Source organism: Antennarius striatus, chromosome 17 (genome assembly GCF_040054535.1).
Source record: "Antennarius striatus isolate MH-2024 chromosome 17, ASM4005453v1, whole genome shotgun sequence".
NCBI classification, from domain to species: domain Eukaryota; kingdom Metazoa; phylum Chordata; class Actinopteri; order Lophiiformes; family Antennariidae; genus Antennarius; species Antennarius striatus.
Window position 1 is genome coordinate 15,346,681 of NC_090792.1, and position 14,261 is coordinate 15,360,941.

General features: G+C 41.5%; 2 protein-coding genes across 2 annotated transcripts; one reads left to right on the top strand and one right to left on the bottom strand.

Annotated features, from left to right (window-relative positions):
* Positions 1-2,859: 2,859 nt before the first annotated feature.
* On the top strand, positions 2,860-7,638 carry col10a1a (collagen, type X, alpha 1a). Its single transcript, XM_068339717.1, has 3 exons — positions 2,860-2,994; positions 3,320-3,461; positions 5,160-7,638. The coding sequence occupies exons 1-3, from the start codon at positions 2,989-2,991 to the stop codon at positions 7,001-7,003; spliced, it is 1,992 nt and encodes a 663-aa protein (XP_068195818.1). The 5' UTR covers positions 2,860-2,988; the 3' UTR covers positions 7,004-7,638.
* A 3,890-nt stretch (positions 7,639-11,528) lies between these two features.
* LOC137611106 (myristoylated alanine-rich C-kinase substrate-like) lies at positions 11,529-14,045 on the bottom strand. The gene is made up of 2 exons (XM_068339123.1): positions 13,681-14,045; positions 11,529-12,826 (listed from the first exon to the last, which is right to left on the bottom strand). The coding sequence occupies exons 1-2, from the start codon at positions 13,774-13,776 to the stop codon at positions 12,263-12,265; spliced, it is 660 nt and encodes a 219-aa protein (XP_068195224.1). The 5' UTR covers positions 13,777-14,045; the 3' UTR covers positions 11,529-12,262.
* Positions 14,046-14,261: the final 216 nt, after the last annotated feature.

Here is a 14,261-nt window from a genome sequence, read left to right on the forward strand (position 1 = left end):
CTGAGCAACAAGCAAGACCTTAAATGCCATCTTCACTCTTGTGCAGAGGCAACAAAGAAAATGTGCCTCGTCACGGCTTCCCATGCTTTTTTTTTTTTTTAACATATTTCTTTTTAATCTATAGCTGTAGAAGGTTATAAAAGTTATTAAGTCCTTTTTCTAAGATGGCACCAGTGGTGGAAGAATGATAATGTTGTAATGTTTCTTCATGTCTGTCTTTCTTCAGTTTGTCCAATATTTAGTTCTCCTTCATTTGAAGTTTCAACATGGCATGGAGACGTTTGAAGAGATTTAGTTTTGATGGCAAATTTAAGGTCACCAGCCCTAAGAGAAGCTTTAATGTGCTCTCTTTTTGGGTGCGGATGAAAGAATTTGGGTGTGTGCTGTTCATAATTAACCATTTTCTTCTCCTCAAACTCAGTAAAAGCATTTTAGGTCATGTGTGAAGTGACACAAAACTGAAAGCATTTGCGTATTTCACACTGAGAGCCTCCGAACAATACGAGTGTAGATCGACGTCACAGGATCCAGTTTTTAAGACTGTTAACGTAAGTCCTGATGGTTATTTCAATAAAATCTGGTAGCCACATCAAGCTGCTGTGGTGCTGTAACGAGCTGAGCAGAGAGACTCCGCCATGTATTTTCATAACCTTCAATTCTGCAAGCACATGGAGACAGAGTGTTTCGCAAATGAGTGGAATGGCATGTTTAGAAAACAAGCAAATATGCTGCGAGGTTATAAACAACATTCAAATTACACTGTTAATTCAAAGTCTTCGTCAAGCTAAAGTATACTATGGTTCCAGGGCTGACGATGAGTGTGTCTGCATCTTCTCTGGCTCACGTGTAGACGTGAAGTTGTTGTTGCTGTTTTATGCAGAAAGAGATGAATCATTGTTCTCAGACCATTGATCTAAAAACAGAAGAACTCTGACGGTGGTTTGGCCCCAGAAAATGTTTGAAAAACATGAACTGAAATCATCTGAACCTATAAACACATGAAATCCCATCTCCGCCCTCTTTTGCTCTTTTGTTATTTCATCTAAACTACAATGAAATTTGGCAAAGACGGGCCTCCATAAGCATACAGATATTAAAATAATGTAAAATATCTAGATTTCAGGCATAGACAACACCTATGCAGTCACCGTCTGCAGATGAATGGATGCAAGATTGACACAATGTTGCCCCGCTGATAAAACAAAGCCAGATATGCTCAAACACCTGCATTTATGATTTTTGGATTGAGAGTAATTTTCCATTTGGTGTATTATGTTTTCTTCTCAGTGATCAACAGGTAGTCCATCTCCCATCTTTGCTACAAGCCATCTATCTATCTTGGTTCTCAAATTTCAAGCATTTGAAAATGAAGATCGCAAATCACTTTTATGTTTTTATTTGACAGGAAGAGCAAACTCAAACAATGTTCGTCAAACATGATCAAGCACCAGAGGCCTCTGCAAGGTAACACTTTGGAAAATTACAGATATTTTTGACCGAATTCACAGAAAAAAAGATTCTGGTAATCATGTGTCAGCAGTATGTACATTAAGAACACAGAAAGATTCCGGGATGTTACTCTACACAACATTTATGGCTAGTTGTGTATTTGTGAACATGTGATTATTTGGGTGTATGCATTTCCGATGTGGCTGGGCTGAAATTGAGAAATTACAGTTGGAAGATTTCTACATAAGCAATGCACTGTGGAGGGTTAGGGTGAGGGAGGATAATAGAGGATAGAGCTGATTGAGGAAATACAGCATCATGACAGAAAGTATATGTAATTGTAGGAACAGGCCTGAATCCTTTGATGTTGTGTGTATGCACCCAGGGGACCAAAAATAACAACCAACCACAGCGGCATGGTCCCTTCTCCACAACATCATCATCACCTTGCCCCATGGAGAGATGCTGCACAGTGGTAGGACCTGCCCTCTGGTGTGCAAATCATAAACTACATTTGAAGGCTGGTGGACGTTGGAAAGCACTCACAATTTGTGAACCCAAATGTCTTCTCCAGAAGTTCTTTATGCCATTATATTAACACTTTGGAGGGTGACACATTTACAAAAATACACCTGAGAAAAGAGTTCATTGTGATATGGTGTGAGGAAATGTATTAAAATAAATGAAAATCCTTGAAAAGGTGGGATTCTATTAGGACTAAGCAATTTCTTTCTTTATTTTTTTTGCTTTCAACCTAAGAAATTTCAGTGTGTTGGGAATGTAGCTCAATATTAAGGCAGAAGCTTCACATGTATACTGTGCTGGGTTCAATTCCCACCATACCAGCTAGAAAAGAGAATCAACCTTATCAGTCAGAATAGGTAAGGGTGAGTCTCTCCTGACTGAGCCAGCTGAGCAGGCTGGACAACATGGAAATAACTGGTACTGTGCATTTTCAATGCAGGCTTTGTGAAGCTGTACAGGTGCCACTACAAACATGGATGTACCTTTACTATTTTCAGAAGTTGTCATATTTAAACAGGGGTCTTGTAGACATTCAAGAATATAAACATATCTTGAGCTCTTGTTGATGGAAAACAGGTAGGACGACTGCAAAACAATGTCAAGGTATTTCTGGTATTTCAAGGTATTTTGTTCCTCCCTCATTGCCTTTGCTTGTGTTCTTTGTCGTGCATTCACTCGTTCAATTTATTTATTTTAACTTTGACAGCGATTGTTTTCTTGCTCAGACTGGAATGAGTGATAATCATGTGTCTGGATACTCAAGACATGGAGGCACCTTGATGTGACATGCCTGCTTTGGGCAGATCTGTTTGTTAATTACAGCCTAGCTCTGAGGAGGGAGGTACTTGCATGGTGGGGGCTTTTTTTTTTTTAATCATGTGAGGAGTAGATATGGTATAAATACCCACATCATTGTACTGGAAACCAGCATATCCTCAGTAGAGCTCCTATCCTAAGGATATACAGCAGCACCAGGAGAGCTGGTGCTGAAGAGACTGACTTTCCCCACTTTGGATGCCGGTATGTGTACTTCTCTCTATCTCAGCGGGAATGCATTTAGGATCTGGGATTTGTTTAGGACTTGTTTCCCAGTTGTTCCTATGGAAAACTGGAAATGTGAGGATGTGTTTGACTTACTGTGTGACACTGAAGCAAGTCAGAGAAATTCTGACTGAATCAAAATCAAAATGTACATCTTGGTAACCAATATATTTGCTTAACATTAGCTTTGGTAATATTGTGCAGCCTGAACACTTAGCAAAGTCTCAGCTCTATAAAATATCTCAGAAATACAGAGAAGGCTTGCTGGCAGTTGTGCTGATTGTTTCCTTGTCATCCCGCACAGGTTGAACGTTGTAAGATGGACTTACGAGTAGCGAGCATCTTCCTCCTCTTGTTGGCCTTGACTGCAGCCCACAAGAGTCGGTATGTGGTGAAGGCGGTGAAGGCTGCCCCCCAGTACCAGCCCTACTCTGTGAAGAGCCAAGGTAAGAAAACTTATCTCTTTGCATTCTGTGCAACATGTTCGACAATGGAGCATGCTACCATTTCTGCTGCTTTAATTTATTTTTTCCTCATAAAAGTTGCTTCTAAAGTCAGATTTTCTTTGCTGAAAGCAGTTTTAGTAGAACAACATTTAAGACAGTCCTGCTTTACCTTCGAATATTCAACTCAGGAAGCAACATCTCAGGAAATGTATAAATAAATGCTGGTCACAAACAGATGGCTATTTCTTTGAAAACTCGACTCCACCTTGCTCTGGTGTTTTTGTGTGCTCTGATTGGCTCCAGCAGCTTGCATGATTCTCCAATCCCATCCTGTTAATTTAGAGCCAACATTTAAATATCGGTCTTCATTACAAACTTTTGGCATTCATGTTTTAATGGTTTTGACTGAGGTATATACTGTTTTATTCAGCCTATGGATTTAGTTTTTATCCAATAAATTTATGAAGGGACTTTCTCATCAGCCGTTTTTACTGATATGCCGTAAAATACGGAGGTGATTATGGCTTGTCATGTTTTGATTTACTTAAGCTATGTATCTATCTTGAGGATTATTATGTTATATGACTATTGAATTTTCCACAAAATAGATGATCCTGTTACCAAAAACAGGTTCATTTTTACAGTGTAAAGATATTACTTTCTATTCTCTTCATAGTCCTGTTAGAGGTTTTTAACTGCCTTAATTAAGATGGGGTTTTGGGTGTTGGCTAAAATGCTATATGAAATATGAAATATTGCTTTTTTTATTGAATCAACATGCTGTTATGTTTTGTTTGAGAAAGTAGCTGTTAGCGAATTATTTTTAGTTTGACACCAACAATTATAGTGCATTCAGTCACCCAATAGTGTGGTTTGTTTGGGTGTGCCCTTTCACGCAGAAGTAGAAACATCTGTTTGGCTTTATCCAAATACAGCAGCAGCAAGCCATGGATCGAGCCTTTTACACTCAAAAACATGTGACCACATTAAGGCAGCAAATAAAAAACTCTTTTTCATTTAGATCTAACGCTTCATTAAGTTCTAAAACATATGTCTGTGCAGCATACAAAACAGCAATTAAAGTAAATAAATAGATAAATTCAAAATATTGCAGTGAATCAGCATCATGAAGTAAATGCTCCAAAGACCAAGACTGTTCAAGGGAATAAAACATGCTCTACCTATAGTGTTCAAGAATAGATTTATTCAATCATTTTTCATGCATCCATCATTTTTTAATTATATAATAACAAAAAACATGGGAAAAAAAGCCTGAATGCAACATGCATTCATTTAAAAAAATTTGTATTTGATTGTTGAATGACTAGTCAATACGATTTTATTGACCCTTGTCATTCACATCTCTGTTCATGTGATCATAGGCAATACAGATACTTAACCTTTGACCTGAGAGGCTACTGTCTGAATATGTTAATAACTATTGCTTTACATACCATTTATTGCAAACTAAATAAGAGTCTTTGAAGCATATATTTTAAATTTACACTTTTAATTGTAAGATTACATTTTTTCAAATAATTTTAGTATATTACAAAAGCAACTTAAATAGCGAGAGCAACTAACAACACCGTTTATTAAACATTCCTCTTTGGAACATTATGTGCTTTCTTTGTTTGTTTGTTTTTGGGTTTTTTGTTTGTTGTGGTACTAATGATGGCCATTTTTTCATATTCAAAGTGGTGTCAGTTGCAGGCGAGCCTGGTCCTCCAGGTGAGCCTGGACCTGAGGGACCTCCTGGACCTGCTGGCCCAGCAGGTGAGAACGGTGAAGGTTTCCCTGGACCCCAAGGACCTCCTGGATCCCCTGGAGCTCCTGGTCGCTCCATTGCTGGCAAACCTGGCAACCCAGGTGGACCTGGCAAACCTGGTAGTCCTGGAGCACCTGGCGAGAAGGGAGACACTGGTGATAGTGGCCCTCAGGGAGCAAGGGGAGCCCCTGGATCTCCTGGAAGCCCTGGACCCGCTGGCCTCTCTGCTACTGGAAAGCCTGGACCTGCAGGTTTGCCAGGAGCAATGGGCCACAGAGGAGAGCCTGGACTGAAAGGACACCCAGGTATTCCTGGACTACCAGGAGCAAAGGGTGATAGAGGGGTGGGAGCTCCCGGACCTCAGGGTGACACAGGGCCTCAGGGACCCACAGGAGCAACTGGTGCACCAGGTGCATCTGGAGTTGGAAAACCAGGAAAAGCAGGTATGCCCGGTGAGCCAGGAAAGTCAGGTAGTCCAGGTAGAGATGGTGCTACAGGTCCAATGGGACCCATGGGACCCAAGGGACACACTGGTGCCCCAGGTGTAGGTAGTTCAGGCAAACCAGGTGAGAATGGAGCCCCAGGTCTGCCTGGTCCAGTTGGCCCTAAAGGCCACCAGGGACCTGGTGGAGCTCCAGGTGCCCCTGGAGTCCCCGGATATGGAAAACCAGGTGTTAATGGAGAGAAGGGAGAAAGGGGAGCCACAGGTAGCACAGGTGCCACAGGTGCAAAGGGTGAGCAAGGTCCAACTGGTTATACTGGAGCTACTGGCGCAACCGGCCCCACCGGTTCTGCTGGACCTCAGGGTGCAAGAGGTTTCCAAGGTGCACCTGGTGCTTCTGGCCCCAAAGGTGACAGTGGTCCAAGTGGACCTCAAGGACCTAAGGGAAACAAGGGAGATCAGGGACCACAGGGATTTACAGGCAAGCAGGGTTATCCAGGTGCAGCTGGTCCTACTGGACCCAGAGGGGCCACTGGAGCCACAGGTGACAAAGGTAATGTAGGAGCTCCAGGTACCCCAGGTGCACCAGGTATTCCAGGTCCTGCTGGACCTAAAGGTCACACAGGTCGTCCAGGTGAGTCAGGTTCCCCTGGTTCCGATGGTGCTCCAGGAGCAAGAGGACCCACTGGTCCTGCCGGTTCTGCTGGTGCACCTGGCCTTAAGGGACACCCAGGCCTCCCTGGCCCTGCTGGTCCTGCTGGTTTGGCAGCTAAGGGTGTCCCTGGACCTCAAGGTGCTCCAGGACAGCCTGGTGAGCCTGGATCTGATGGAGAAAGTGGCCCAGCTGGCCCTCCTGGTCCTCCTGGCCCCCCTGGTCCTCCTGCTGAAGTGGTATATGAGAAAGGCATGGAAGTGAGCGAGGTTATGGTCAAGTCCCCCATGTCTGCTTTCACTGCATCTCTGACCACCCCCTACCCTGAAGCTGGCAGTCCCATCAAGTTTGATCATATAGTCTACAATGCTGAGAATCACTATGACCCAGAGTCTGGCATTTTCACCTGCCAGGTTCCCGGTGTTTACTACTTTTCCTATAGCATCCATGTTAATGGTGCTCATGCCCTGGTGGCTCTGTACAAGAATGGCCAACCTGTTATGTTCACTTACGATGAGTACAACAAGGGCTTCCTGGACCAAATGTCCGGTAGTGCTGTCCTCTTGCTTGACGACCAGGACACAGTCTACGTCCAGATCCCTGATGAGGAGGCCAATGGGGTCTTTGCTGCTGAGAATGTTCACTGCTCTTTCTCTGGATTCCTCATCGCTTCAACGTGATAGGTTGATACTAGTTCCCAAAAGCCATCCAACTAAATTTGCAATCTATTTCTCAAACTAAAGTAAACTCCCTGTTTTTTTCCTTGCTCAGCCAACAGACAGGTGGTTCACCCTTATTTGAGGAATAGTAGCATCACGACTTGAAAACTACAAGAAAAAGGGGCTTAGAAGAAGGAAAATTAATTTATGAAAAGAGGAAATCAGGGATGGGAGAAGCAATCCACAAAGTTACCAGTGAGTTTTAATAATGGCGACAGCATGTGAAATCAAGGATTTATAACTGTGTTGTAACCTGAATTTTCTTTTCCGCTCAGTTCCTTTTATATTGACTTAAACTGATGATTCTTAATTTAGTGTTTGTCCAATTTTTTGTTTGTTTTTGTGCCTGCTTGTTTTTGTTTGAGTGACCAATAATCTTATTAAAAGTAAACAAATACTTTCTGTGCAACACGTTGTAACTGTAATCCTTGTATGTGACTTGAATATTGTGAAATGGCAATGGTCAAATTGACCATTATAATGAGTCACCAGAATACTGTCATACAAACACAGACTACCAGCAACTTTGTTATATCCCTGAACATGCGTTATGTCATGTAAAGCATAATGACCAAAATAAAAGCTGTCGAAATAAACTGTTGTTCAGAAGCATTTTTTCAATGATTATTAACATTATTATTAAGTTCAACTTCTAACAAATTTGAACATGTTATTTCCTTATGTCTTGCACACAAATCCTAATAAAATCAGATGTAAATCCACACATTCATAGGGGTCAGTGATCAGATGCAGAGTAAAAGTTCAGCCAAGATGTAGAACAGTTTTGTGGGGATGCCTGTGCTCTAATAAGGGAGGCTGAAAATAATGCCTTTTGTGTTCCTACTTTTCCATATGACTTCCCTTTTATATTTAGAAAGCAGGATTACAACAGCACTGGAATAGAGATCATCTAAAGCCTCATGAAAGATTTCAAAATTCTAATGAGTTCTGTAAAAAAGGAAAATTTCTTCTAAACAATAAAAAGAATAGTGGGTGCCAGCGTATAAATCATGTGAACCAAGGATAGTATGATATAAAATGAACAAATATAAATGGAGCTTTCTTCGTCTTTTTTATCATATTATTTCATATTAGTGTGAGAAAAGATTCTTCTGATGGTTGTGGTATGATAACATTTCAGAATCTAACTTTTTTCAATGTAATTATGAGTGAGTCCATTGCCTTGAATAACTCTGCTAGTAAATTATCTGTGCCCATGAATGTTAAATTAGATGATAATTCATTGAAGTTATGATTTTTTTCTTTGCAATATGTGACCTTTCAAATTGAAACACAATAACCACTATTAGTCAAATAACGGTTGGATGATTGATTAGTTAAAGTAATTCAGCCTTTTTATTCAGTTGAACTAAATTTGCAGAGAAAACCACCAAGAAATTCAGTAAATTTAAATCAACCTAATTAAGTCAAAGGTTTATGCAACAGTTAATTTGATTTTAAAATATATATTTAGTGATTTTAACAATTACAGGTAAATTCTTTTTTTCTGTTTTTCGTACAGTTCATTCATTGAATTCCTTCAACTCCTAATCTTAAAATGAAACAACAAGTTAGATTTCACTCTACAGTCCACACAGAATGAGACAATGCCGAAAATTAATGAAAGTTAGATTTCAAGGCATATTAACATTTGGTAAAAGTTTGTAAAACACTGTAAAGTACTTCATTTAGAGCTCTTGGGTTTATCAATAACTCACTCCTGTTGACACATGCATTTTAAAACATTTACAAACTCATCAGATGCACTGATATCTGCTCAGTGGATCATAAAGCAGTCTTGGCATTGTGAAAATTTGATAGAATTGAAAATTTTGAGTCTCTTGTAAATTCCCTGAGCTCATTTTTATTCATGTGCATTGAAATTAGTTCTCAAAGAAGCCTTTTTATTATGCAATTTTTTAAACTCCAATACTAACCTAGTGTGTGCGTGCATGGTTGTCTATTTACATGTAACTCTGCGGTGCACTGGCGTCACACCCAGAGTGCACCCTGCCTCACTCCCCCTGTTAGCTAGGATAGATTCCAGTTACCTCGTGACCCAAGACAGCGGATGTAGTATGACGAAGAATGAAAGAATGAATTTTAACCTTTCTTTTTGAATTTACCTGGCATGACCCATTAATAATCCCAATCTCATTGAATTTTACGAAAACAAACTCCAGAGCAATGACATTCAGAATTTCAAAAAATTGATTTATTACAGAAATCTCAAAAAAATGTGGCAACTTGAGATTTCTAAATCAGACTATTGTTCTGCATTGCACCAGACGTGTGAAACATATGTGTCAACCCAAAAAAAAATTGCAGCAACAACTCATGAGACGTAACCGAGCAAGGCAATGGTCATCCTGCACACCCATCATGAAGTTCTAAACTTCCAAGTGTTCTGCATTTCAGTGATATGAAGAGATTTAAGACATTGTAAGCTTTGACAGATGAGGAAATCTAGAGTCAGAAAGCTTTATGTGAACATGGACATATCTCCGATAAAGCTATGGACTAATCTGTGGTCTTTCATCATCATATCACACCTATCAACTTAATAAGGTGTTGTGGTGTGAGTGTGTGTATGGGTCCACATTTTTCATTGTAACTAAATCTTGGACAAATTTGATTCCCACCCCACAAAAGACAAGGAGAGAGATGAGCGATGTGTTTTCTTCCACTTATTGAGCAACATAAACTACAAATATGAACGCTGTAAATATCTTTCACACAACTGCTCCCTGTATAGAAGCTGAGCTGGATATGGATCATAAAGTATAAGTTTCTACCCACATGATGGCCACTAGTTGCCTATTTGACAGCCAAAGTTTACAAAAGTTACACTGCCATGCATGTCTGAATATAGGTACGCTGAAAATAGTCATAGCGTGTGGGATGAGGAACAGGGATGGTCCTCTGGAGGGCAGCTGCTGTTTGATCTTCCCTGGGAGAGACAGCAAGACTGTGGTGAGGTGAGGGCCCCAAGGGGTGGAAGAGAGAGGAAGACGACTGAGGGAAACCGCTGGAGATTGCCATCTGTCATTCAGACACCGTCTGCCATCAGTCACACGGGGTGGGGAGTTGCTTTTTGGTCCATTTCACAAGCCACACTCTGAAATTAAGATGCGCTTCCAAGAATATTTTTTCCTTTGAAACACAGTATATCTACATTCTAGTGGGCTCTCGTGTCTGTGTGAATTTGCGAGTGTCTGATTCTCTTTAGGATGTATGGTGCTGCGTGGTTACAATCCATGAATGAGGGGCACTGTGTTGGTAGAATATCTCTGAAAAAAAGCTGACTAAGATGGACATGAAGACCAGAAATAGAGATATTATGTGTGACACACACCCTTCCTGTGGTGGCCAGGGGCTGGAATACACAAGGTTAAATTGGGTGCAAAGGAAATAGTTGGTTTGAAACAAGTATCGGCCAAACTGTGGGTGGCTAAAAACACCCACAGGAGTCTGCAGCAACCATCCCCACTGTTAAAAAGATGCTGCTGTTTTTATGGGGTTTGCAGAGAAAATTCCAGCTTGTCAATGGTGAGCACAGGTGTTGAATTCGTGCTGCTGTGGACACCAAAACACTACACAACATAAAAATGTTTGTTTTAAACACTATCATTTATGGTACAAACCCAAACTCTCCATGTCTGAGTCAAACCAGATCTCATCACTTTTCAACCAGTCCTGTTAAAAATGTCTGTGGGGAAGCAAACTGTGGGAATGTCCTCTCCCAGATTTGAGGAAAAATGTTTACGATTATCATAACTTGAATTTTTGAGTCTGAAAATGTGCTAACATACAGAAAATGCTGTGGGGGTTGGTTTTTTAAGTATAGTTTTGCTGCATATTTTGCTTTTTCTTTATCTAAATATTTTTTTATTACCTCTGCCAAGGTTGCTTTTATCGGTGATTGTTCATCTTTCTTTGAGTGGGATTACACCTAAAAACAGATTTTATAACAGTTACGTAAGGATATAAATTCCTCCACACTTGAAAATTAGAGCATGATTTAAGTTATATTTCGGATCAGGTGTGTACGTAGGGTTCACAGAGCAGGATATTGCTGACATATATTACTTACAAATTGTAGTTGAAGCTGTGTCGATTTCATCTGGGCCTCTCCGTGCACAACCGTTTTTAATTTAATCAAGTTACATTTATCAATGTGACATATTACATACACATCATCTTGATCACAGATCCAAAATCCTGTTTAACAGCTGTTGAAGCATCTTCATGCATTTAACTGATTCTTTCTTCCACCACAAGAGGGAGCTGTGGAGAAAAGAATCTGTGTGAACTCATTTCTCTCAGTGCTGATTTGTCACAAATGACAGCATCCAAACCTCCTAACCATCTGGAGACGTCTGAGGTTTGCTCAACACGTTGAATCAAAGAGCTGGAGTCCTTGAGACCTTTCTTTGAGCATGTTTCTTAAGTGGAACTGTAATCATCACAACTTGCAAAATTTGCTTAAAACATCTCCCAATTTTATTCAATCTTACAAATGGTGAAAAACAAGAAAACTTCATTTACAATGGGTTATCTTTTAAAAACTTGTCATCTAGGTACATCTCAGTCATAAAACCAGTTATATCAAATTCTATACAACGTGCATTACTACAGAGTTTTGAAATGGTGGAATCACAACAGGAAGTGATGAGCACCAATCTTGACTGTTCACTAAATCTAGGTGAAGATTTTTTTTGTTATTTTTTTAGAAACGGTTGTGTCCACAGGAGCATCAAATTTAAGAGTTGTAAACAACTGTGCACTGCAAAGACGACATTTAAGACTTGGTTTTGGACCTTCCCTTTAAATACCACAATGTTTCAGATCTTGCAGACACAGCTTTAGCTGCTACATCCAATCGCCCAGCACCAAATAGTTTTGATAAAATATGTCAAATTCAGCAACATGTCAACACAGTCATGGTTTCATGTAGAAAAACATCCACACTCACACTCACACTCACCCATGTCACAAATGCAAGCACCAATGAGCAGCGAGGAAGCAGCACGTACTCCAGTACACTTCCTCTCCGTCGCTGCCAAGGACATTGCAGTCATTATGGATGAGATGGTTGCAGAATAAACAAAACACCAACAAAAACATGAACAAAAAAAAATCCCTGGTTTTAGACAAGTCCTCGCATTCCTTCACACAGGCTCCATGGCCTCCTTCATTCTGGCGTCTCGCTCAGCAGGATTACTCAGTGGCGGCAGCAGCCTCCGGACTGGCTGTCGTCTCTGGTTCAGTAGGTGAAGCTTCAGCTGGTTTCTCCTCTCCTCCCTCGGGTGCTGCATCTGCCTTCACCCCCTCTTCAGCCTTTGGCTCCTCGGCTGCAGCTTCGGTGGCTCCTTCCTCACCGCCCTCAGCTTGTTTCACCTCCTCAGCAGGTGCTCCCTCTGATGCAGGCTCCCCCTTGGCTTCGGGTGATCCTTCTGCCGCTACGCCCTCTTCAGATTCCTTCTTGGTCTTCTTAAATGAGAAGCCGCTGAGCTTGAAGGACGGCTTCTTGAAGGAGAAACGTTTTTTCTTCTGCTTCCCGTCCTCGCTAGTGGACGGAGTGCCTTCCTCTGGCTTGGCAGTGGCTTCTCCGTTTGTGGCGGCGGGCTCCTGCTCGCCATTGGCCTCGGCACCCTCTACTTTCTCACCTCCTTCTTTCGGTGCCTCCTCAGTAGGAGTGGTGCCATTGGCCTGAACATCAGCCTTGTTGGCATCCTCTGCAGCCGGAGAGGCATCCCCATTGGTCTTGGCGTGGCCATTCTCCTGGGAGACATGATAAAAATGTCAATTTTGAATAAGCAAAGCATTCCAGTGGATTCATCTATTTATGCATCAAATTCTAATAAGTGAAAGCTTTGTTATTCGATATAATTCAACCAGCAGCGGTAACCAATTGGATAAAAGCCCTAAAAATGCAGCAGCATCTGTTACTAGGTGCGTGACGCCTGCTGCCCGTTAGACTGCAGTACCGCCGGGACACAGCAGGTGGCGTTCAGGATGGAGCCGGTGGCTGCAACATAGGAATTTCTTTCTTTTTTAAACGACCCTTTAAGTCAACAAAAAAATGTGACTTAATTATATTTCAGAAACCTCATTCGCACCATTGTGCATGATTTCCGATTTCTAGTGAGTTTTAAAGGCTGCGGGTTGGTATATAAACCCGGCTTCTTTCATCAGCCTGGCAACAAAGGCGTGGTAGCGTTTTTTAAAATGGCCATGCCACCAGTGGGAGCGACCACAAAACCCCGCTGCACACATTTTAATATTGAATATATAAATACGCCGCAGTATTTAACAGAGCAGCAGCTCGAATCGATCACAAATATCTTTTTGAATATTTTGGTAATCCAGAATCAATGATCATTTTTAATAGCTTAGCCTGATGTTTCAATTTCTGGAGGTAATCATATAAATTCAGTCTCATCTTAATTGAACAATCTTGCGTTAAAAAGATTCTGTCCGGAGGAGCCGGACACATGTGCCCACTTTCCCTGAAAGCCGGTGAGCGTGAGGATGCTACAGGAAACATAGAGCACGCCATTGACGTAACACGCCGCTAAAACCAGACAAAATTCCCTTCGATCAGTTAAGAGTTGAGTAAATTAAATGTTATCTACCTGTCCGTTTGTTTTGGCCGCAACAGCTGCACCTTCTGCGGGCTTTTCGACTGCTGCTTCCTCCTTTCCAGCGGTTTTGGAGATATGCGCTCCCATGCTTTTTGGCGCAACAAAGGAACCCAACCGATCAAATGATTGAACAAAGACCGCAAGCTTCCCAAAAATTCAAGTCAAACGCCGACACCTCCTTCTCCGAACGAAGCCGACGATTCAGCCCGAAACCGAAATGGCCGCAAATGGACGTGAGAATGTTTGCAAAAAAAAAATATGGCCGAGACGATAAAGAAACGCTAAATCTTTCAATTTTTTTTTTTTCCTCAAGCAGAGTTTGTAAATGGAGAAATTTGGCCCCGCCGCAAATGAGATGCGGAGTACAACGCCCAAGTCCACTGATGAATGGGCGCGGGGGCTGTGACGTCACAGCCGCTGCGTCTCCACCAATCACAGGTCCGAATCCAAGCTGTGTGTGTGTGTGTGTTGTGTGTGTGTGTGTGTGTGTGTGTGTGTGTGTGTGTGTGTGTGTGTGTGTGTGTGTGTGTGTGTGTGTGCGTGTGTGTGTGATACCAGGGTGATAAAGAAAG

Bases quoted from the DNA above. Each gene is read 5' to 3' on its own strand.
- col10a1a (XM_068339717.1), top strand. The intron at 3,462-5,159 runs GTAAGAAAACTT...TCATATTCAAAG, and splicing joins CTACTCTGTGAAGAGCCAAG to TGGTGTCAGTTGCAGGCGAG.
- LOC137611106 (XM_068339123.1), bottom strand. From the start codon at position 13,776: ATGGGAGCGCATATCTCCAAAACCGCTGGAAAGGAGGAAGCAGCAGTC. The intron at 12,827-13,680 runs GTAGATAACATT...CATGTCTCCCAG, and splicing joins CGGCCAAAACAAACGGACAG to GAGAATGGCCACGCCAAGAC.